General features: G+C 38.8%; 1 protein-coding gene across 1 annotated transcript in view; it reads right to left on the reverse strand.

Annotated features, from left to right (window-relative positions):
* shq1 (SHQ1, H/ACA ribonucleoprotein assembly factor) overlaps positions 1–26,142 on the reverse strand; it is a 50,805-nt gene that overhangs the window by 14,832 nt on the left and 9,831 nt on the right. The window contains exons 8-11 of the mRNA XM_044122264.1: positions 15,685–15,842; positions 14,498–14,551; positions 10,970–11,093; positions 1,669–1,789 (exon numbers count right to left, since the gene is read on the reverse strand). Of these exons, the coding sequence (XP_043978199.1) occupies positions 1,669–1,789; positions 10,970–11,093; positions 14,498–14,551; positions 15,685–15,842 (457 nt within the window). The remainder of the gene's footprint in view (positions 1–1,668; positions 1,790–10,969; positions 11,094–14,497; positions 14,552–15,684; positions 15,843–26,142) is intronic.

Below are 26,142 nucleotides of genomic sequence, written 5' to 3' on the forward strand. Positions count from 1 at the left end.
GATTCTCGATGTTAGGCTTGAAGAGCTACAGTGAATTGCACACCCTGGACTTTTTTGTCACATTACAACCCCAAACCTGAACATACAGTAGCACAGAACTGTAAAGTGGATGGAAAATAATGCAATATGAAAATGCATGGTGTGCAGTTGTATTCTTTCCCTCTATGTCAATTTATTGTGGAAGCTCATAATTTTTCCAATAATTTTCTAATTTATTAGTCTAAGTGTGTCAGGAACTTCTGATTAGGCCTATCATAATAACAAATTTTGCTGGCCAATTAATTGTCCCAGAAACTGTTGGGATAAACGATAATATTGTCATTTTGAGACCATTGTTAACAAACAGCATAAAAATTGCATATCAATGCAAATACACCTTGTCTGGAACACCTTTTAAATAAAAAACTGGGATAGGGGTTGGAGTTCACATTCAGATCCTCCGGCTCATGGCAGGGGAGAGAAGGAGCCGCCACCCATAAAATGTATCGGTGCGTTTTAGGTGTGGATATGTCAACTGTTTAGTTGCTACTGTTTTACAGCGTAGCAGCTCCACAAGTTCAGTGGTTCATTGATGACTGTGATGAACACAGTCAACATTGATTCAGTTAAATCCAAAGCGCTCCCAGACTGCAACTGTCACGTTCGGCTTTTAAACCAGCATTTCCCTCATTGGGCTTCATGTTATGCTCTGTGGTAGGAGACCATGAACCTAGTAGGTAACTGAGGTAATGGTCACTCAGTTACAGTAGTTAGCACTGCCCCCTCTCATTCATTTCAATGGAACTTGCATGGTGAGGCGAGAGTTGCTTGACCTCACCCAGAAAAACAAACAGCGTAATTCATGCATGTGAAATTTTTAGCTTGTACAAGCGGGCTAATGATGTTACACAAGAAAGTAGAAAATTATTCAAGTCCTATTGTTGCTGTTTTGAAGCAAAACTTAACCCCCAGTGGGCCAAGAGAAGCAGCCTTATCGACTGTCGCATGTTGCTTGTGCATCTAATTTATGGGTGTATCAGAAACACATTGCAAATATTATAGCTCAGGACTTGTGTATCTAAAAAAAACAAACAAAATTATTTGCGATAAAATTTTTATCATGTGAAAATCTGTGTAATTAATTAATTGAATTTAATGAAACTCATTAAAAGTATTTTTTATTGTTTGGCTTTCCCATAGGCCCGTCATTGTAAATATTTGTACAGTCTGTTTTAATTTGTGTTTTATGAATACTGTACAACATTTTGGTGCAGTTAAAAACTGTTTTTAAAGTGCTTTATAAATAAAATTGACATTGGTTAAAATGCCAGCCATAATTCTAACACATGAACATGTTTTGATCCAAGTCAATCTATTGTAGCTCAGACTACAACATGCTTTGTGTTGGCTACGTAAATTAACCCTATTGAGTCTAAGAAAATGTATGATGATAGCTATTTTATGACTCAGTTGTAGTACTTCTGCTAGACAAGGAGAGAAAAATAACAGACTGAACTATTTGCACTCTTGAACTGTCCCTACTGAGATAAATCATTCGGCTGGACCTCTCATCTAAATTACTAATGTTTTGTAAGAGCTGAGTGGCACTTCCCAGGGCTCTGAAGGTAATTCCCTCAAGATGGTGGTGTATAAAGCTGAGCACAGATTTGTGTGTGTGGATGAACTTACCTGACCCTCTGGATCCAGATGCAGTAATCTGTGATGTACAAGTCGTTCAGTATGTAGGCTGGGTCGTTCTCTCTGAAGATTTTGTGAATATCCAGCAGGCATTTGAGGACACAGGCTTTTCCTTGGCACGAGAAGGCAAATGGAAAAACAGTGTTATTTGAAGTCTGTACAGAGGATGAGAACGTGCTGTGGCTGCTGGCAGATGCAACATCCATCTTAAGGCTTGCAGTCTTTGTTCCATACATAAAAGCAAAGGTATGAGATGAGAGGGAAATCCTAGCATGCAGCAGGGTAATTTGATCCATATGTTTCAAGAAGAGTTCCTGGGTAAGAAGGAACTCATTTGAGACATAGGAGACAAAGAACCTGAGTGTGTGTTTAACAACCTTGACACTAGAAACCTATTTCGGATTCCTTTTGCATTCTATTTAATGCTGCAAACAGCAACAAGATGGAAATGAATACTGTTGTTTTGTTGTTGTTTTTAAAGGATTTATTGCTTCTAGTGGCCTTTATTTGAGAGTAGTCAGACAGGAAAGTGGGTAATGAGAGAGGCAAAAGACATGCGGCAAGGGTCATCCATATATAGGCTGTGCTTTATCCCTGTGCCACCACAGCAAGCCCAAATATCAATCCCATTTTTATTTATTGGACCGATATCAATTAGTTAAAAATGACTACAATATGTGCAAATTGTCGTCTTGATACCGTCGACCTCCAGATGAAGAAGGCCTATTCCAATGTATACGCAGATGTTAGTGTAGAAATATTGTGAATCCCTATAAAAATTCTTTAAAATAGGTCAATATCGAGGCCAACTCAGCCACCAAGTGGTAGGCCAGGTAAACTGATGGAGCGGGATTAGCAGATGCTGAAGCGCATTGTGCAAAGAGGCCGAGAACTTTCTGCAGAGTCAATCACTACAGACCTCCAAACTTCATGTGAGCCTCGTATTAGGAGGGCCGGTCTCCTGCAACTTTTAGATGTATCTCTACTTCAACACACCTGAGTAATAATGAGGTCATTAGCAGGACTCTGGAGAACCTGACTGCACTTAGGAGGTGATTCAGATATTGGATTCAAATGCGTTAGACCAGGGAGACATCTAAGAGTTGCAGGACACCGGCCCTCGAGGACCAGGAGTGCCCACCCCTGATCCAAGCCAGAATCAGGGGTGCTTTATATCATCATGTGATGTAAAGGACAGATGCAATGGTGTAAAGCACACAGCCACTGAACTCTAGAGCACTGGAAGCACTGGAGTGACAAATTGTGCTTCTCTATTTGACAGACAAGTCTACGTTTGGCAGTTGCCAGGACAACGGTAGTTTTCTGACTGCATTGTGCCAAGTGTATAGTTTGGTGGAGGAGGGATTATGGTGTGGAGAATGTTTTTCAGGAGATTCATAAAGACATGGAGGGCAGTCTGGTGTGGGTAAACTTGGCTGGCCTGAACAGAGTCCTGACTTCAACCCAATAGAACACCTTTAGGAAATTATTCTTTTCTCAGGTTTTTCGTTTTTCTAACACTCAGCTCTACACACATTTCTAAAGATTCAGTTTTGATTAAGATCAGGAAGATATTGAATTTTCATGCTGTCAGCAGATACAATCCAATTAACTCACATGTCTTTCATACTTTATAGTTACAAAATATCTTCACCCCACAGCTTGGGAGTTGGCATAAAGGCCTGTTAAAATACATCCAGCTGGACAAATACTTGAATGGAAGATACTTGACATATAGGATCCTACCGAAAATTGCATCCAAGCAATCCTTTGATGACAATATTGATTTCTATACAATTACACTGCGATATCAACTATGATTCAATATGTCACGCTGCTCTAATTCAGCTCATTGTCTGACTGCATTGAGCCACAAGTACAAGGGCAGCCTCTAACAGCTGCTTCGTCCTGACATTTGATTCCCAGATCAATGTGGCTGTTAGATCTAGAGGAAAATAAAACACACTATATTATCAAAAGTATTCACTCATCTGCCTCTACACACCTAGGTCACGTAAGCATTTAGAACACAGGAAGTCAATGATGTGAGTGAATACCAATTTGGATGCGATAAGTAATAAATTGGCTCATCACATATTTCAACATGGTCTTAGTAAATCTGTGGAAAAAAACTTGCAGGAAAGTGGCATACATGTCACACGTTGCTTCATACATGACATTTAACAATTAGTGGTTCAGCTGTTTACAAAATTGATCATTAGAGCAACAACATAATGTAGACGCTCTGTACAGTTCTGTGAGCTGTGCACACCAAATTAGTTCATCATTCTTCAAGGTTAGCAACGTAAAACGAGGATGCATAACGTGGTTGGGCTGCTGTTGACTTATAATCACAGTCAGAAGACCCACAACAGGTGACATGAGTTCATCTCTGTTATCAGTCAAGTGCAAAAAACTTGTACATGTCTGATTTGTGAACTGGATTTTGTTTTGTGATATTACATTAAGAAGGTTTTTGAAATGGCTCATTTTCTAGAAAATATTGTTATTGTATGCCATTTTAGAAGCCTTAATAATCTTTTACTATTTTGTTAAAATGGCAAAGAATAAGGGTAGGTATTTTTAAGTGCTTGGGTTGTTTTCAGAAGCAGTAGACACCAAAATGGAAGTACAAAACATGTAAATAATTGATTTTGCATAACATGTCCCTTTTAATAAGCAGTTATAAAACAGAAGTCTTTTACAGGTTATTTCATGTGTAAACCTTTTAACTGAAGAAAATTAACTAAAGTTTAAAAAGCGAATATAACAAAAGATGTTGCATTAAAATGTATAGAAACTACAAAGGCCATTTGCTGTAAGTGCAAAGTTCACCTGCCCCAATGCATGTGTGATTTGAAATGGTTTCCACCTCAGGTTTGCAGAACCACAAAAAATCTTCACCTACCATTCTGACAAATGCCTTTTCCCAAGATGATCCAACAAAATGAACTGCTCCAGCCTCCTTTACAATCAACCATTTAAATATCTTACTGGTGTGGCCAACAACTCCATGAGGGTCAGAGAATCATCTTTTCCCAACCTCCACTGAGCTGGTTGGCATTGTCTACTGGCATTCCAGACCAATCCAAATAAACAGCAAACGAACAGTGAGGAAAAGCTTAACCTAACATTTGGTTCTCATTTAAAACATGGGGTTATACATGGGGAGCTGTGCCCTAAGACGAATTTGGATCATATGAGGCAAAAGCACATATCCTTGCAAGACTTGGCCTTTTTTTTTCTCGGCAGGAAGACTGCATCATTTTCTCAGCTTGTGGAAAACTAGAGCAAAGGTTACACTTTGATTCTAGTTAAATAGAAGCAATCAAAGTTTTTAAATTAGTAAAATTCAGGTAACCTAAATCTCTCTACCAGCTTCGCAGATCTATAAGCATATTTGCCTATTTTTATTTGCAGAATTGAAAAACATCTGTCTGGCACTTTAAGTTGAGCCATTCTAATACAACTCAACCATTCTATCCTTGGCAGGATGTTTTGGTGCTGTAGGTGATCCTCTACACAAGTCTCAAGAGTTCTGCTACAAGGTTTTCTTGAGGACTCCTCTCTAGCAACCGAAAGCCTTATACAATGTTTCCCAACCCTGGTCCTCAAGGCACACTGCTCTGCATGTTTCAGATGTTTCCTTCTTTCAGCCCAGGTCATATGTTTTCTGATTGGCCAGAAATTTATCCTGAGAAATCCAGCTCTATGACACAAAACACAGATGAATAAGAGATGTACTGTTCATGGAGTCTCATACTGGAGGAAAATTTCGACAGTAGTCTAAAATATCAGAGAAAAGAGATGTTTTGAAGCTTATCTCACTTTAGTCAGGAAAGATTCAGTTTGTGACCACCACAGTTTGCTAAGATTTTGAGATGAAAAATAACTGGATCGGGGAACATGAAACCTTCATTTTTCTTTGTAAGAGCTTCAGTGATGAAAGGTTATTTCAAATGAACATCAATAAGAAAGTTCTTTTACACTATTTCACCAATGTTCAATGCCTAAAGGGTATTGAAAGTTCACTCGCTTGGATGTTTTAACCCTTTTTGTTGTTTTTACAAATCCGTCATGATCAATAAAGCTCTTTTCTTTCTTTTTTTTTTTTTTTTTTTTTTTTTTTAAAAAAGCTATAAAAACATTCCAAGTGGTGAAATGTTTTACTGTTTCATCACTTGCAGCTTTACAAAACCAGCAGCAGGTTTTGTAAAGCAAACAAACTTGCAGAAAGTGTTCTGAGTTTGTCAGATTTTTTCCAGTACTAACAAAGGCTTGGAAGGTCTGAGAGACACAGCTTCCACAATGTCAGGAACATTTCATCTGTGATGGGACTATTGGTAAAAAACAATAAAAGAAAATCACTACCCTGAATACACTCAAGACTCGGTTGTACACTTTATTGACTTTTCAATGACTATTATACAAGTAGGTCAGAGTTGTTTAACTTCTCTCTGATCAGATGCCTCAACTTTCCCAGCCTTCTCAACATTCAGGAGACTACAGCATTTTCTGTAAAATATCTGGATGCATGAACAAAGACGTCTGTCGACTGGAGCCTGCTGCGGGTAACATTTAGTTTTCCTGTCATGTTGGTGACTATTATCCTGATGCTGGCCTCCATACCTCCTAAGTCCAGTGTCCCCTATGCTCCCTGCTCCTCCCTGCATTTCTGATGGCTCTTGAGTTACACTTCCGATGCAGGTGGAGGGCCTTGTTGGGAATACTTGCCATCATGCCTCAGGGCTGCTTAAATATTCACCACTGCATAGCATTTCCTCTGCAGCCCTAACCTGTCTACCACTGCTGAAAGGTTTGTTTTGCTAATACCTATGAGTGATTGTTTAAGCAGCCTTGTAAACGGAGCGGCTTAAAACTGGACTGTGCATTACAGTTTCCCTGACTATGATAAATTAATGAGAATGCAGTGTAATTCTGAGAGGAAACATTCTCAGACACAAGCTAGGCCAAATTTCTGTGCCTTTACAGTTTACTAGGGGAGAGCCACATTACTCATTTGAGCATAATGCTTGAACTATGAAGAGGTACAGCAAGGATCAGGCATAAACAGGGTTCTTATGTTGACTGGCATGTTTGGTTGCTTGTTTGTTTGTTGCCTGGCTGGTTTGTGGATGGACAGAGATGGATGGATCCAAAAGCTGGACTTTTATTTGCACCAACTGTCGCAACTATTTAACAATGGAAATGAATAAATTCCAAACTTATTTTTGCATACTTTTTTTTTTATTCAATTTCCAGACTTTATGAGGAACCCAGAACAAAGCAGTAACTCTTACCAAAAGCTGGGCTTGAGTATTAGATTTTGTGAGCTGAAAAAATATATTAGGTTGAAAACAGAAGTAGATGTTCAAACATGAGAGAAAGAGTGCGGGGAAAGAGTGACTGTCTTTTCTCTCACACTCCTGAATATTAATCTTCCTACTCAGTGAGTTGATGAAATGCTAATCAGGGGCTTAAAAGGCCTCTAATTTGCTGTCATTTACCAGTGTTAGAATTGTCCCCAACAGGATAATCTCAGCCTTTACATGCACCAAATGTGTTCACATTGTCGACTCTTTACAGTCTGCAGGGGCTTCTTCCTTAAAGATTAAAGATATCAAAGTCAACAGCTAATCCTTTCAGCTAATCCATGTTTCCCTCCATAGGCCGTAAAAGCCCAGGTGAAAATAAATATACTAAGTATAATATTTTAGATTAGTCAGACTAGTCATGAGTATGCTTCAAGTTCGCTTAGGATTAGTTAACTAGAAGTGGAACAATTTTGGAACTAATTTTGTGCTTAGTGTATTATAATATTAATCAAGTTGTAGAAAAGAACAATTTAAAGTGTACTAAGTCTACTATCACATGCCTTTTAGGAATAACTAACGTACTTTGTATGCGGCTTTTTATGTCACATAAATGTGCTTCAATAGTACATTCTAGGTGTACTATTTTTGTGATTGAATTACATTTAAAATATATTTAGAATGTATTTTAAGTAGATGAGCATTATATATTTTATATATTAATAGTGTGATTACCAGTGATGTCAGTAACGCGTTAATTTGTAACGCGTTACTGACGTCGGACCACTTTTTTCAGTAACGAGTAATATAACGCGTTGCTATTTCAAATCGAGTAGTCAGACTACAGTTACTTATCAAAATCACTGTGCGTTACTATCTTCTTTTGTTATTTAATCGTAGCTATTTCCTCTACGCGTCTTGTCGAGTGACCGACGTCTCTATGCAACAGAAATGTAAATAATGGAGGGAGATGCGCATTTTGTTGGTGGAAAAACTGGAACTATTTTGAGTTTCTGTCGCCAAGTCCGAGTATTATAAGAGGCTTTGGGCTTCCTTTTTTTTTTTTAATAATGAGTGGCGGGTTGCGCCTTTTTGGGCTCGTTTTTGAACGTGAAGTTGCTCATTTGGGTTTGGAAATAAGCAGACTCATAATAAATCCCAGAATTTGTCCGTCATTAAGGGAGTCTTACTCAGTTTCTCCTTGTCCATCATTTCCTGGATGATGCGTCCCGCTGTGTCTTTGTTAATGTCAAGTTAATGTATTACCTCTGAATGACGTCGAGCTTCGCGTTGCGCTCCAGAAAACTGCAAACATCGAGACCAATATGAACAGCGCAATAAACGTGAAAACACCCACGAATGAACGTGTCCGTAGTTGGCAATGATTATAATGGCAATTTAATGCCATTATAATTATTAATATTAAGATAGGCTACGTGTCACAAATCTGTGCAGCCATCTGAGCTGTGGAGCTGCAGGAGGAGCTCTGTGCGTTGTGACACCAAACGCAGGGCCGTAACGCAGAATCTGGAGGCTGGGGGAGAGGGGGTGGGGGGGTGGGGGGGGGGTTCCATCCTTCTTAGAGTTTTCCAGACAACAGTGGACCACACAAATTACTCAGGTTTTCTATTTTTTTGTACTGTTTTTTCTACAATCTCCTCTTCAGTTCAACCTTATCAGTGGAGACACATTGTTGATGTTACCATTATAAAATAGCTTACAATTAAGAATTGGCAAAGATCAATGTGATTTTCACAGGAGGCAGAGCGTTGTTGTTACCAGCTGCTGAAAGTAACTAAAAAGTTACTTTTAGTGTAACTTAGTTACTTTCCAAATCAAGTAGTCAGTAATATAACTAAGTTACTTTTTCAAGGAGTAATCAGTAGTCCGATTAAAGTTACTTTTTCAAAGTAACTATGCCAACACTGGTGATTACAGTATGATGCAATTACACTTTTGGTTTATTATAATTGCTAATGAAGTGCATTTTTAAGGTACTTATCAATGTCGTTTATTATTCTGCTTTGTCTTCCACATTGTCTTCATGGTGGAAGGCTTTCCCACTCTCCACCCTTCAAAATCCATGTCTTCCTCTTTTCATATCTCCATTTACAACCGAACCATTCACATACCAGCTTATGCCCAAATCTGCCTTTTCCAAATCCGATATGTTTCTGTGAGTTTTATTCGTTTTTCCCGCACCACTCTGACAAATTCCACTCCTCAACGCTAACCACCTTCCTGCTTCCGGCCTCTCTCTGAGGACTAAGCGTTCTTCGTATCCGAGCCCTCCTCCCCGGCTTCATGACTGTTCTTCTTTTTATGACACTTTTAAAAAAATTTTAAGTGTGCATTACCGCAACCATCTGGTCTGGAGTGTGCACTGGAGCTAATGCCATTCACTAATAGATCTTACATCATATGTCTGAAAATGAACTGGGTAAAGACAGTTTCTGTGTTTTAGTCAAAAAACTGAAAACAACAGATCAAATTCGGACAGATGTAGAACTGAAGATACCTGCTACATTTAGTGTTAAGTATTGTTTATGTTGTAGAACCTGTCACTAAACTGTCAATGTTTGATTTTTTATTTACTGCTTTGTTAAACAACATTACGTCAAGTTCCATTTTAAGGATTTATTTTTTTATTCTTTGCTATTTTAAGAAAATAGAAAGATATTATTAAGGCTCCTAAAATAGCATACTTTATTACACTGAAAGTATGCACTTTTTTAAGTATGACCCAAGAGAAACAGTATTTCATTTTAATGTCTGCTGTCTAGAAGATGCACCAAAACTAGCTGTGTATCCATCATAAATGTGAGCAAAACTTTATCAGTATTCGGCTAACATCGAAAAACCACAATTTTGCAATTGTGGTGTTTACAATAAATAAGAAACACAATTAAAATCACACATAAATAAGTTTGTTCATGCTATATAACATTAAAAAACATGTCGTGCCAACCTCCTCCTCCCACTTTCTGTTGCCTTCTTTGTCTTTTCTAGCAGTAGTAACAACTATTGATTACAACTCATTCAATAATACAGCTAATTTAAAAACTAACTCCTTCTATTTAGAATGAGTAGCACAAAAACCTTTTTTTCTAAATTGCCATGTTTCCATTAAACAAATGTTTTTGTAATTTCAAATTTCACATTGGCGTGAAAGTAGGCGTCAACTATATCTGAACAATACACACATTGTGAAGGACAATGCAAAAACTATTCACCACACCAAGCTACATACTCCATGTTTAGCAAATATATATAACTGTATACTTTAACAAAATACACAGGCAACACCGCACATAATTGAACAGTCAGCAATTTAGCAAAACCTTTCTATGTTCCCCAGTTAAACTCAACATTAATCCAAACTGCTCAAATAGCACATGTGAACAATTAAAAGGAATAATATTCTTTAAAGTCTGTATGGGAATATAATAGAAAAGTAACACTCACTCATTACTTGTCAATAAAATCCATGTGTATGCGTTAGCTGTTAGCCATTCGCAGCGCTCATATTTAGTCTTTAAAATGCCTTACAAAGTTCAACAAAGTATATACAGTTTGATTGGCCGATAATTCTGTCAGTAATGCCAACTATGGTGTATTTCATGGCATTTTTGTCAAAAGGGTAGCTGAATTTGTACAGCAGGTCCGGAGGCAGAGCAGGTTGCCAGATGTGTCTAAGGCACTTTTTTAAGTAGGAAATTAAAGTGAATATTCAATAATACCAATAAGCAAGGTGTTTGTAAAATAAAAAATTAAGTTATAGATACAATTAAAAATGAACAAGACATTTTACACTTTTTCTTTTTAATATTCTAGGGCTAGCAGAGAAGGCCCTGCTGGCCCTGACAGCCCACCACTGATGGTAACATAGATACTGATTGCTACTGGCTTTCTAAAGGTAACAGGTGCATTACTAGTCCCTTTTAAACTTTTATGTTGTGTGGTGCTCTTTGGTGACTCACCTGATTGTAAAATCTTAGCTGTGTCACAAACTGACGAGGTCACTAAAGCAAAGTGTCTGTAGAGGGGGTAACACAAAACCCTCCGTCCAAAGGACACCAGGACGTCTCGTGAGCAGCTGTAGGTCTGCAGGAAACAGAACATGACTTTGTCAAATGTATCCCACCTTAAAATTAATATCTACTAAGAATTCAGCAGACAATTAGAAACAGAGTTGGCATCCTGATCGGTCACTAGTATGGAAGTTGTTACTGAGAGAAGAGGACTTAAATGTGAAGTTAGATCTCAATGTCCAGAGTGAAGTCACCATTATTCCCTTTGTTTGTCTAACCGGGTTTCAAAGTGTCCAGCAGGTGGCACTGTGGAGTAATCCTAAGTGTTAAACCACATATATGTGCCGTCATATGTGCGGAACAGCCGTTGATCCCGATGTGAAGCTGTGAAGATAACAGTAAAATAACCTAAGTTGGTAAGCTGACCTAGGTGGAATCTGTAATGTTAGCATACAAATAATAAATATAAGGTTCATTCTGTAAAATTTACTGGTCGATTTTCTTGTTTTTGTAGAGATGAGATTTTATTTAGATTGATTTATGCCCATGAACAGTGAGATCTGGCTGATGTAATTGTTGAGGGATAGTACATGGCTCTGTGACAGCGTGAGTGTTTAATGTAAAATATGAACAGACTTCTGAGGTTGTGACTTCAGTATATTGTTTGTTTTACCTGTTTTATACTCCAAATACACACATTTTTGTGTGTATTTGGGGAGATAAACTGTCCAGTGATCAGGACGAGAATCTGCTTCACTCTGGACAGGCTGTTGGCTGTTTTGAAGTGAATTTGAGTTTGTTGATTTCTTTGAGGTACTTAAATGTTATATTTTAAAGCAAGGTGTCTTGCAAAATTGTATGCTTTTCACTTTATAAATGTATATAGAATGAATATTGAAGGATCCATTTAATAAGCCCACTATGGTTGTCTTTTCTGGTGTCAAAGTTTTATTTGTAATTATAAATTTAAGGAGATTGTACTTTTTTTATTTAAAAGCTGTTTGAATTAATTGTTATAACACTTTTCTTTCTTTTGTTTATGCCAAATCAAACCCAAACTAATGCTGTTCTGTCTGAGGACGGTCGGGAAATAAAACCCACCTACATTTTTCATAGTTGGCTGTTTGGCTCATTCGTCTACACTTGGCCACATAAAGTTAGCCCCTCTGACTTCAGTTTAATCTTGAAGTCATAGGGGCTTTCGAAAAAGGTAACTGTATTGTCTATATATTCAGACATGTCTGTGGTTCAGCTAGTCTGTGAAAGAGCAAAAGAGATCAATTATTTTATCAGATACAACAAAGTATTAATTGTCTTTTTTGTGCTTTTAATCTTTCTGTGATGGTTTGTGTTAAATTAGGAAATGTTGTCAGCCCTTTGTAAATCTCAGAGTTGAGTGAAAGATCTCAACTCTGAGATTTACAAATTTGACTCCAACTCATGGAGTGGAGTCAAAGAACACATTTTGCATATATTAAAAATAATAACACAAACAAATATATGTTTCCTAAAACATCTTCTTAAAGTAAAGCTTTCAGTGAGAAATTGGAATCAGCAGGTCAAATATTTCCAAATGTTGGAGACTAGAAATTTAGATTCTGTAGGCAGACATCTAATAAAAATACATGAATAAAAGTGACGAGAACTTTTTTCTGCCACACATTTAGCCCCTCGCATTTTTTTTTCATTCCCCAGTTAAATATGAAGGTGATGAAGCTCCAATTACTCCTAACAACTCCTCCTTTATAGAGGTAACCAAAAAGGGGACTCGCAGTTCTTAAACACTTCTGCGACCCTGGTCTCTTAATTGCTGCCTCTTGTTAATCACTGCATTCTATCTCTGCTTTAAAGAACTCATAGTCAGAAGAGAGAAACACACATTTATTCAGGCTTCCCGCTCCCTTCTCCTCTTGTAAAGGATGCACCGCTAGCTTGCGGAAAGTGTGTCGGGGGGATCGTACCCTTCCCTGGGGCTTGTTTAGCAGAAGTGTAAATAAGGTCTGTTGCTGCTGCTCGCCGGGGGACTCGGGAACACTAGCTCAGTCAAATGAGGACAAGTAAACATGAAGTATAGCACTGTAGAGGAAGGAGAGTGTGAGGCACCAAGTAAGACCTAAAAAACAGATATGGGAGTGAGAAAACAGTGATGGTGACTCGCAAACAGGCTGCCAATCAAAGACAGAGCTGGCTATTGTTGAGATTAAGGAGGGAGGAGAAGATGGAGCTGGCAGGGGATGGAAGAGACGCTACGCTGATGGAGGCAGACAGCCCTGCCGACTGCCTGATGAGCATTAAGGGGGCTGCCAGGCAGGCGAAGACCGTTCTCTCCCTCAATACCACCGCTATCGACATGGAAAAAAAAGTCCACTTCTCAATATGTAGTCACAGTCTGCTCCAGGAACCCTCGCCCGATCACATGAGCATATCCAACACCCATTAAAATATCTAAATAGGCTCTGGGAGGCAGCCTCCGACACGCCTCCCTGGCATTAATGACAAGATGAGCCGTGTCACAGACATAGACGGACTGTTGTCATTCAACTGTACATTTAAAATGTGCATATTGAGCGAAATTTCTTTGCAAAGCTCCAATAGTAATAAAATAAATAAGTAAATAAGTAAAAGTATCAATATGGGTAAAGTCACAACGGGGACTTTAACAGTCCCCGTTGTGACTTTAATCTCAGAATTCTTTTTTTTTTCTTTTTTCAGTGGTCCTGATCCTTTTCCGTAGTAGGTGCGAGTCTGTGCCTGGTGAATATTTGGCTAAAACATACTTGCTTTTCATTTTGTGCGTAGCAAATTCCGAAATTTTTCTTAAGAGTCTTGATACTTCATAATAAAATTGCTGACGTAAATGTGAAAGTACACCATAGTAAAAATACTCCTGAAAGTAATTTTTTCAAAAGAAGTTACTCTTGTAAATGTAACTAGTTACTACCCAACTTTAGTCATAATTATGAAATTCAAAGTCCTAATTTTGAAATAGAAAGTCATAATTTCAACTTTCAAAGTAATAATTATGAGATGTAAATCTATAAGTACGAAATTCAAAGTCATAATTTTGAGATAGGAAGTCAAAATTGACTTTCTTATTTATAATTTTGATTTTCTACATCATAATTATGAGATACAAAGTCATGATTTTGAAACATGAGCTTCCATAGGATCAAGCATCCTTAGAGAAACTGTGACTTTCCATTTCATAATTATGACTTAGAACATCAAAAGTAGGGCTTTTTCTCATAGTCATAACTTCCTGCTGGACTTTTGTTTTTTCTTTCATGGCTGAAATGAGAACCAGATATAGCACCTTGAAGCTCCAAGAGTTATTTATCTGCCAATAAATAAATAACATTAAAATTAAGCTTGGGAATATGAATGCATATGAACTGGAACATTTATTCAAAATTACTTTTGAAGTCAACTTAAATATAATTGTTCAGTATTTTTTTAAAAAAAACATAGTAGCCTCACCTCCAGCCAGCATAGAGTACCGCTGAGTTTTCTGATAGTCCATGGTGACTCTACCTGCCGGGGAGAAATGAACAATTCTTTGACACTTTAAAAACAGAGGAGGAACATTTAGAGGAGGAGTTTTAATACAGTCTGTCTCTATTTTACAATTTCCCAAACAGAAAGAAAGTTAATCTACTAGTGGCGCACCAATTTATCAACCAACCAATTTATGAAGTAAGTTGGCGCGACTTACTTCATTTTGGGAGATTTGCCGATACTTGATTGAAGCTGATCTTATTCCCTGATTTTATTAACCTCAGCAAAGGTTTAAAAATCAACCATTGCTCTCTTCTCCTGTACAGCAACAGAGATTTGACAGACAAACCAACCCACCAGGTCATGCCTGCAGTAATCACCCCACTGATGCCAGTGGGGCATCAGACAAGACTGTCTGACGTTTCAGACTAAAAATCAATTGGTATTGGCCAAAATCAGCATCAGCAGGTATGCTTTGGTAATCGGTGATCGGCCAGAAGACGGTAATCGGTGCATCTCTATTTTCTACAAAAGGTTGTGGTTTAATAGTTAAAGATTAATTCTCAGTGTCTGGTATCAAACACTTCAGCCATGTTTAGAAGCATATTTCACAACACAATCAGTCTGTACCACCTCACAGAGGCGCAACACACTGATGGCCAGTGTGAGCCCTTGAATCCGTTTGTAATCTTAGAGCTTCCAGAAAGAATGGAAATTATTATTTAGGTAATTCTAACTGACCCAAAGAGAAGTTTGGTCTGATTTCACTTCAGACAGGTGTATGTGACTTTATCTGGTGTATGTAAACTTCTGGTTTTAATTGTAATTGTTACTCAACAGTGCACAGTTGGTAGCACTGTTGCCTTGCAGCAAGGTTCTGGGTTTGATTTCTGGCCTGGGGTCTTTCTGTCTGTAGAGTCTGCATGTTCTCACTGTGCATGCATGGGTTGTCTCCAGCTTCCTCCCACAATCCAAAAACATGACTGTCAGGTTTATTGGTCTCTCCAAATTCTCCTTAGGTGTCAGTTTCTGTGTTCCAGTCACCCTGGACCCTCCTCCCCGTTGACTGCTTGATATAGGAATCAGCATCCCTCACAACCCCACTAGGAATAACATGTAAGATAATAAATGGATGGATGCTGCTCACCAGGAGTTGCTTTCACACTTACATTGTGTTCCCCCTCTGCAGAACGCACTTCATAGGAGTACGCCAGCAGGATGTCAAGAAGGCTGAGCCATGCTTGGCAACGAGTCGTCTTGTCCAGCAGGAAGGAGCGGTTTGTGAATTTTCTCAGCTGCTCTTTCTCTTCATCACTAAAAGAAATGGCTGCAGAAAAAAGGGATCATAAAATTTAAAATAAATGCTGTGCACACATCACTGGGTATGAAAGTAAGTTTTGGCTCTGCTTTACTGTTCCACACCAAAAAATAATGTGTTTCAGTGTATTCACAACATTGGACTTTCTCACAATCTTTATAACCTTAATTTTTTTGTGTACTTCAGAGTTTTTATGCAACAAATCAAAACAAATAAGTGTATAATTGTAAAGTGGAAAGAAAATGTTTTCTAGAATCTAATTCTGAAAAGTGTTGGTGAACCTTTACACTAAGTCCTCTTATTCAATACTTTGTAGAACACCCTTTTGCTGCAGGCACAACATCAAGTCTTCAGGGGTCTCTGCTAGGGAAGATATCCCATTTCATTTTTAGGGGGGACAATAAACAGGGAAATTTATTAAGAGCAATTTTGAGGGGGTCGGGAAAGTCACAGTGAAATGTAACGTAAAATGTGGTTTAAACGTGTTCAGGCAGCAGGAACTAAAATGACTACTAAATGGCAATGCATATCAGTCGTGTTTTTCTCAGTAAATAAATTGTTGAGATTTATAGAAGTCAAATGTTTCGATATGAGTTGGTTCAGTGTCACTAATCTAATCTCTGCTATAACTTTAACAAATGCAAGGCTCTGAATAAAAACAAGTTATAATGAGTAACTCCACTTAATAAAATTCCTCATAAATATTGATTTATTGTAGTGGCTCTCAATACAATGCAGTATTATTATGCATTATTTAAATGGTAACTTAAGTTGTTTCATTTTGAAACCTTTTTTGGACATGCAATGTCCAAAATGACTGAGAACAAGAAGGTAAAAATAATGCATATCTGGAAAATATAAATTAAACTTCACGCTGAAAGCACAAGGGTTTTTCTAGAAAAATATTCAGATTTTATTTTGTGGATTTAAAGATGGTAAGAAGCAAAGACACACTTTATTCCAGGTTTGACCTCTATTTAGTGCTGCTTATCTTCCCATAAATAAGCTGGTATTTCTTCTTCTGAAAAAATAGGATGTACCCCCACAACATGACACACGCAACCAGTATGTTTCACCACGGTGATGGTGTGGTCAGGGTGATACCAATAATATTGGCCCAAAAGTTCCCATTTTGATCTCATCTGACCATATGTTTCAGTGTTCCCAACACATCCTTGTTGTGCCTTTCTTTCAACATTGGCTTTCAATAGGCTCTATATGTAGTTGGAACTGGGATAATTGCAAAAATCAACTGGAATGCCCCCCAAAGTCGGAATCCCCCTCAGCAAGTGGGGCAAAATCCAACTATTCACAGTTATGACTTAAAAGACTGACTTTGGGTTTCAGTATGGCCACTTTTCTCAACAATAGTAAGACGTGGTGGGAACATGTTTATTTTATAACACACACTTGCAAGAGTGCATCTAAAATTAATGCTTCATGTATCGCTTTTAAGTCTTAACTGAACAAACTAAAAGTGGGATTTGCTTATGGAAAGTAAAACTTAAGACCACATTCATAAAATGTATTGCAAGTGCTGGCTACTCTGGTGTTCACATGCTTAAATCCTGACATTTCAAACTATGCTAATGGTCTGGTGCGTAGTTTTATTAAGTGGTTTGTTCTTTAATGTTCTTGGGGTATTGTTTTCCTTCCACTTAATAATCTGCAACTCTATGCTGGCCTTTCACATATAATTTTAATGAAATACAGAGAGGTTTGTAGTTGTAAGGCGACAAAACAAGTAGAACTTCACCAGGTCGGTAACACTTTATTTGAAGGAGTGTTCATAACACTTAAGTAGTCATGATGCACGATGGCAAAACCACATAGTGCTGCTGCGCCAGTTACTCAATAGGTTGTTGCTAGGTCACCAAAGAGTGAGTGAGTTAATTGATGCTGAGATGTTGAGCAGCTAAAGCCTATATCTCCCAGAATACTGTGCAGTTCTCAATGAAGTTATTGAAAATTCTAACAGATGTATTTTCTCTTTGTATTTATCAATAAAAAACATGCACTACATATCATTAATGATTTATTGCCCTGACCTGGTAGGTATAATTTTAATCTGTTTGAATTAGAAAAAATGTTGACAGTAAATTCACACTTGCAAGTCAAATCAATTTGAGGAAGACCCAAGTTGTAATATTTCTATTCACGCCCATGATGAATGTATGTAAGCATGCTAATGGGTCGGTTCATGTAAATGGAATATCCACTGGGTTGAAGGTTTCAGATAAATGACCTCAGACAACCGAAATAATACTGCTGGAAGGCACAAACGCCGCAGTGTATTTGGACAGGTCAAGCGAGACTGTCCAAGTGTGAACAGAAAGCCAAGAGTGAGCCGTCTACACATCCTACAGATCTAGGAAGGTTTTGCTCCAACATACAGCATCAGACAACAATGGGTTAGACAAAAGAAAAATACACTGAAATGTCTTACATCGCCGCTCATGTTTTATAATGCTTTTGTGATGCCTTTTTGTAGTGGGGTTAGAAAAACAAGTAAAGGTGAAAATTATTTTCACACATTAATAGTTTATGGGTCTAAACAGTGTGCCTTTATCTTCACCTCGTTACATCAGATTAATAAAAACCTGACAAATTCACACAACGCTAAACCAGCAGTTGGCCAGTAAAGTCTGTCTGATTGAGTTTGTCACTGCAGTGCAAGAAAAATCGAATTAAAGTGAGTAAAATGTGCTATATTAATATGTCTGATAGCTCAGCCTGGAGAAAAATACAGAGGTTCTGCATGTGACAGTGCTTTTGAAGGCTTCTGAAAATTCATTAACCAGTTCCTTTTGAAAGAAGCATCTGCTTAATGGGGATCTGCAGCAAGCCTAATGGGGCGATGCAAACAGACTTCAATCCCATTTTAGCAATCTGCGTCGTTTAGCGCTGAAAGGCATGCTGGATGTCTTTGGCGGCAGTGAGCTCCCAGCTTGCCCTGTTCTTTATTTCCCTCCCAGCTCTGTAGGAAACAGCTGAAAGCAATTCCTTGCTCTGCATGAGGATGAAGAGTCCTTGCTCTCGATCTCTGTATACTGTGTTGGCTAAAGTAAACAGACAAACACACACACTCAATATCTCTCTGGCTGCACTGGGAACTTGGCTCTGCTGCAAAGAAGATTCCTGCTGCATTACGTCAGTTCTCTGCGGACGTTACCTGAGTCTCTTGTTGGTGGAGCCGCAAAGGGGAGAACACAGCCAATTGGGCATAAAAGCCCACATGGAGGAGAACATTTGCTGCACACATGTACTGAAGTTGGGCTCAAGTTGCAAAATGAAAAAAAACAAGAAGTGACTGGAGAAGTTAGTTGACACAGGTTGAATGCACTTTAGCAGCACAAATTTCAGCATAAGTTTATGATTGACATGATACAATGACACAATGCCTTGTAAAAGTTGTCATGCAACGATGAAAATAGCATTTGATCTAAACTTGTTTCTCTTGAAATCAACAATCATCTACTTTCTTTTGTTCACATTTAAGATGCGATGATTGTTCCCACACCATGACGCAAAGCAGTCCACCAGCTCTCTGTACTCAGTCTCTTGTCCATCACTGATAAACCCGACAACTGCAGAGTCCTCTGAGTATTACTTGAGATGACAAAAGTCAGACTTGTGCTGGAAGTCTGAAGTGCAAAGAGAGAAAAGGAATGGTGAGAGTACAGCGTCCGGTGGTACTCCTTGTTCAATGCACAGTTCTTCACTCTTACAAGCTGTGGTCTGTTTAGCCACTTTTCCACTAGCCCACCTCTAACTGGTCTGGTCTCGCTCTGCCTTGGCCAGATTAATTTCGCACTAGCAGATCTGGGTTCTGCCCAGGTGTACTCAGATTGTTGTATCTACTTCAGAGGTAATACTAGCAGCACTGATCAGGGTACACAACAACTTGGTAGACAGCTGACCGCATTCATTGATTGGATCGTGATTTATGCCACTGAAAACTGTAAACAGCATTTAGCTTTTAGCAGTTAACGTTTAGCTGTGGAGCATACGGGGCAGTTTAATTATGAGTTTAATCAGGAGCAGTGACAGGAACACATGCAGTAACTTTTGCACAAGCATGACTGTGAATTAGCAGCAGTGCTAGCAGCTTGTTTCTCTGAAACATGGATAATAAAGAAGAGAGAAATGGTGAACCTGTGGTCAGCTTTCTGACAAAGCTGCTACTTTGCATTGACAGTGTGAAACTCCGGAACCACATAATATTAACTTGTGATTTGAATTTTATTTTTCCTTTAGATTAAAAAATAATAATAAAGGTTCTGATTGGCTATTGGTTTACATATTTTGATTTAAAAAGATGTAAACCTAAGTCCAAAACGTTGCACATATTAAAAGATAAAGTGTCAGAATGTAATTATATATACAGCAAAATAATCAGTTGATATGAGCTTTAATCATTATGTTTGGACCAGCAATGGATTTCTACAAAACAAAATGAAATGTCTGGGTTTACTTTGGTCTACCAGAACCAGAACCTCAAGGTTCTCCATTACGAGTGTCGTTGCAAACATCAGTGGAAAGTTGGCCACAACTGTTGCAGCTCACATGCTGCCCACCATAGTGAGGAAGGAATCGGATAATGGAAAAGCTCACTACCTGGGGTAAAACCAAGTTAGTGCACAACTTGCCAGTGGAAAAATACCTTCTGTCAGGTAGTCATACATCCAGATGATTGTTAAAGTGTCCACCTGTGTCTCCTGGGTTTCTGCAGATAACAGTGGGTTTGTTGAAGGTGTATGATGGTGTCTCTGTCTCCATGACAATAAGCAAACTGCAGGTGACCCTGACTGCTTACGGAGGTGGGCCAGGACAAGTCTCTCCAAGACCTTCATGATGTAGGTTGTCAGGGCAACAGATTTACAGTTATTGATGACTGATGGGTGAGTTTTCTTCTGTACCAACCATAATGGAACATTCTCTTGGTTCAGATTTTTCCATGGCTTATTTGTCTCATATTATACTGTCGGGACATAGTGACACTTTAGTTTTTCTGTGTACTCCAGTAGCCGATAAGTGATATTTTGTTGCCAAATTCACCATTGTGTTTTTGTGCAATGACAATAAATTAAGTCCAAGTCTAATTTATTGAATGGGTCTATAAAAGCCAATGGAGCTCAAAGTGTAAAGGTTCACTGGGTGTGAAAACATTTGCAAGGCATTATAGACATATCTATATTCACCAAATACAAGCATGGATTGCTCAGAGTGGTGATGCTACACCACAGATCATAAAAACCTAATATTTAAATCCACACAGCAGCGATATGAAGCCAAAGGATTTTTTATCAATTCTGCAGTGCCAGTATTACTCACCCCTATGGTCATTCATCATTACCATGAAGCCTGTCAATTATATTGGGCATTAACCAGGAATGCGTTTTGGAGAGCAGAATAATTAGAAATTAATTTCTGGCCTGGCTCGTCGCTGCTCTCTCCAGTTCCAGATGGCGTGACGGCATGAATCAAAATATGCTTAAAAAATGCTGCTGAGAGCTGGAAAGCTCTCTTGGACTAAACTATAAAGGCCAGAGGTCAAAATACCACTTGATCTGGGCTCCATGATTGAGTCCAGTATCAAATCAAAGGGGGCGTGTGACGAAAGGACTCTAAACACTGGAGCTTCGTGTCAACAGATGGCCCATTCCCTAATCTGATCCCTGGTTAGGGATCAGATTTGTTTACACATCCAAAAGGAAAGTGGAAGAGATACAAAGAGTCTGAGCTGTCAGGACCACTTATACCAGATTGGTGGGTAAATACAGACTCCCCAGCCACCCGGAAAACAGCTGTGACCCGTCATTGGGCTGGACAGGACAGAACAAAGAAGCTGCTTTCTACTTTATTAGCACCAGTGAAGTGCAGTGAGGTTCAGGCACTGACTTAATCATAATCAGATTTACAAATACAGACTACCTGCATGCTATTGTTTACATACAGAGATTGTGTGCATGTGAACAACACTGGAGGGCAAAAAGACTTGCATTCTTTTACATGTCATCCATAGCCATGCTGCTGTCTAGAGTAGTTCCGTTAACTCAATGAAACTTAGAAATGTAGGTATTATTAATTTAGTGTTATGCTACACAGAAAAGGGAAAACCCATTGAAGTACAACTCAAAACCACTTCAGCTCTCTAGTGGCCAAGCTACAAGCGGACTCGTGGCCATAGCAACAGACACCAACGCAACGTCATGTTTTAGGATTCAACACCAAAAACACTCAAATATTTCCTACATAAAGAACAGAACATTCGGTCCGTTGCAGTGGCTTGTTTTTCGACTTAAAGTTTAATTTGCAATTATTAATAAGTGATTGCTGTGGTAGATTGTAGCTACCGTTGCTATAATCTAATCTAATAGCAGTTTGCAGGTTATGTTTCTTTTCTGTGTCTTTTTACACATACTCTGCAAAATGCACATTTCATAAAAAACAAAAAAATGTATTGCCATCTTATCTTTACTATCAGTTCATTCAAAACCAAGTCTATCCTCAACACAAGTTGAGAAAAGATGGCAAAGAAAGCAGAAAAGGCAGTTCTAGCAGGACATCCACAAAGCCTGTCTTTTCTTGTATACCACTTTGTCTGAAAAGAGCGGCTACCCTTCTGTCTCGTAGTTTGAAGCAAACCTTCCAGCTCTGCCTCCTGCCACTCCTGACCACACGTCACTGATTAGCACCCGTGTCCACAACCATCTGTCAGGTGGCATATATATCAGATTTAGCAGACAGTACGAAATGAGATTGTGGAGAAAAAATAAAACTCACACAAGACTGCTAACTTCAATTGAAATATATGGCTAACTGTTAAAATCATAAGCATGCCATTTATGATTTGATGGCAAGCCACTTAAACCTTCTCACTGATGCCATTCTTCATACTCAGCCAAGACTAATGCTATTCGAGCTGTCAATCAAGCCATTAAGTTTAATTTGGCCCATTTATCTACAACTGTGCTCCAGACTGAGAGTCTGGTGAAAGCAGAGCAAGGGGAAGAAGAGCACGAAGGAAAAAAAAAAAAAAAAGGCCTGAAAGTCAGCCAGTCAAAAAGAAAAAGAAAAAAAGTGTGACAGTGGAACCAGGGTAAAGAGTGAGACCCATATACTGAGACTTTAGCTTTAGTACTCAACTGTCACTGGTTCCAGTCCCGGCCAGAATCTCACAATCTGCTTTCTGGTCTGACCACTGTCAATTAAAGGCCAAAAAAGACTTTTTAAAAAAAATGACCAGTCTGCTGCTGTGGCACATAGGTGGAGCGTGGCACACATGGAGGACTCAGTCCTTGACGAGGCTGTCAAGGGTTCGAGTCCTGGCCGTTGACTTTTGTCACAGCCCACTTTTCTGCTGACTCACTATCAAATGGATACAAGAACCAATAAAATCCTTTAAAAAAAAAAAAAAAAAACTTGACCAACTGCCAATTCCTCCTGTGCATTCTGTTAAATCTAAATCTGCTGTTAATCCGATGACACTGGAGTTCTGCACTTCCGCTGTAGCAGTGAACACCATGCCAGCTCAAACAGAGGATGTGCAGGAATTAGGAGGTCATTATGAGATCCGGATGGCACAATTAAACACCCTGGCAGGAACAAGAGTTCACAAGTTATCACCCTTGTGTGGAGAAAATGCTACAAAGGCCTCTGGCTATTGGCACCACAGAAATTAAGCCGAGATTGGATAAGAATGGGAAGTGACTGCAAAAAGAGAAGCTGAATTAAAAGCAGAATGAAGATGGTGGGCGAAGACGAGCTGCATTCCAACTTTCCACTCACTGCACCGTGAATGCTGGTGTTTAAAGTGGCCGAGAGGCAGAGCAGAGATGAAGCGATTAGAGAAGGTCCAAGTTCAATCCCTGATAATGGTAAGTGTCTTTTCTGCTAAAGAGCCCTGAGGCACTTTAACAAAGAGTGCAGCTCACTAACAAATGAGCTGATGTCTCACTCTCCCAGAGGAGGACAGCAGGGGGAAAAAAGCTCAAGTGTCCTTCTGAGTATAACTGTGTTGTTAGACAACCATGACTGTCTAACAACACAGTCATGTGTTGTTAGACTGATCCAGTCATGTCTGGCGCATACAACAGCCGGCTATATGGTTTCTGTTTACAGCTCTGCATATGAACTATTTCAAGTGTGACTAAGTAAGATTTCAAGTGGTAGTCCTGGCAACAGAAAAATGGTGAAAACACCAATGGGCAACTGTGGCTTTGTGGGTAGAGTAGTCATCTTCCTCCTGTCACATGTCGATGTGCCCCTGGGCAAGGCACTTAACCCCAACTTGCCTACAGATCTGCATATTGGTGGATAAATGTGTGTGCTTGTGGGAGTGCGAATGGGTGAATGTGACTCCAGTGTACAGCACTTTGAGTGGTCAAAAATGATTGGAAAAGCACCTTATACGTTCAGTCTATTCACTTCTTTTAGTTGTACAACTGTAAGAAAAAAATCTGTCTAGATCTTGCAAAAAATTAAAAATTAAAAAAAGCAAAAATATCAAACTCAACTGTTTAAATAGTTTTCCTGATGTCTGCAAGGGGAAATTGGGGATATAAAAGCAAAATGTACTTTTAGATGAAGCTTGAATTGCTTGTAAAATCCTGCACAAAGCAAACTTGGGCTCTGCATCCTAGATGCATAAAGGAGTATTATCAAAGATCCTTCCTTTCAGTAGGTATTGATACAAAAACCAGGGTTTCCCTTGGTATACTAGAAGCCTAGTGAAGCCCCACCAGACTAAAACTTTCTTGATTTATTTATTTATTTTTAATTGTTTAAAACAATTTTTTTTAATAGACCGGTAACCCCGGACTGCAGAGCAGAAACATTCCGCAAAGTCGGGTTTATAGTTGATTCAGTGAACATGGCATAAATCTGGCTATGTGTAGAAATCACACCATTGGTGCCTCTGCATCTTGGCTGCTCTGAAATTTACCTCAGTGTGCTCAGTGTGGTTAACACCCCATTTCTCACTCAAACTGGACAATTTGGAAGGTGTTCCTTTAGAGAAGCTTCACCTACATTTATCTTTACCCCCTGTGAGAAAACATGTTGCTGTGGAGAATGCTTTAGTAAGTATGAGTCAAGTTTAAAAGCCACCTCATTTGATCTGCTTGTGCAAATCGCAAACCTATACATATGCTTGCGCTTTCAGGGGTGCAAATTGTGCCGTTCAGTGAAGATATATATTTGTGAACAAAGAATTATGTGCAGCATGTACTTTGACACCTCACACACGCTGCCCAGTGAGTGGCTCTGTGTCTGTGGTGCAACTGGATAAATGTTTATCTATGTGTTCCCGGTCAGACAGTGCATTAGTGGCCGATGGTTCAGCCCATGGAGGAGCTGTCGTGCTCTCCTCATAGTCGCGCAGAATGCTGGGTTTTTTTGCATGTTTTGTTTTTTGCAGTGCCGTACAATGCTTCAAACTGTGCCATATCAAATGTCGCTCCCATCAGACGTAGTTGCTATGCACGGCCATGCAGAATACAGAGAAATTTGGTCCGTAATGCCATGACTACCAAAACAAATGTTCTCTGTTTGCTAACATTTTAACCGACAAATTTAACACCAAACTATAGACACAAAATGGAACAGTTTGGCCTCTACTAGTGCAACATAAATCAAATCTCCTTGTTTGTCCCTCTGTATCCAGAAGAGAGATATGCAGTGCAGCAGGTCTAGCTAGTCATGCAGGGCCGGTCCAACTTCATATGAGGACCATGGGCAGAATTTGATTTATAGACCCCTGTTGCTAAGAACATCTGCACCACTTACTGCGTTTCACCATAGATAGAATCTGGAAGAGGGAGTTTTGCTTAATTGGCCAAATCTAAAAGCAATCAGTGATAATTGTAGTTTACTGTGATATATGTGCGAGCAAACAGAGCTCAAACTCAGAGATTAAACTCACATCATCCGACTGTTGCTATGGTAATAAAATAATCTATGAAAATTGTTCTTTGCACTTTTACAAAGCAAAGTTGCCAGATCTTTAAATCTTAAATTTAAATGTTACACAATTTAAAATCTTTTTTATTTATTTATGCTGAAACCATTAAATCAAATTTAACAGCATTGATATTCTACTAAATGTTAATTTTCTATATATGTGTTCTGTGTTAAAATGTTAGCATTTATGGGGCCCCTGAAGGCCTGGGGTGCCTTAAGCAGCTGCTGACTTAATTTGGATTTAAAAGAAGTGCAAATAATTGATATTTATTTTAATTGTACTTTTTTATTTGTTGATTTCAAGACTATAGCTGTGTATTTAAATTACATTTCACTGACAATCTTT

This window comes from Gambusia affinis, linkage group LG07 (genome assembly GCF_019740435.1).
Source record: "Gambusia affinis linkage group LG07, SWU_Gaff_1.0, whole genome shotgun sequence".
Lineage (NCBI taxonomy): Eukaryota > Metazoa > Chordata > Actinopteri > Cyprinodontiformes > Poeciliidae > Gambusia > Gambusia affinis.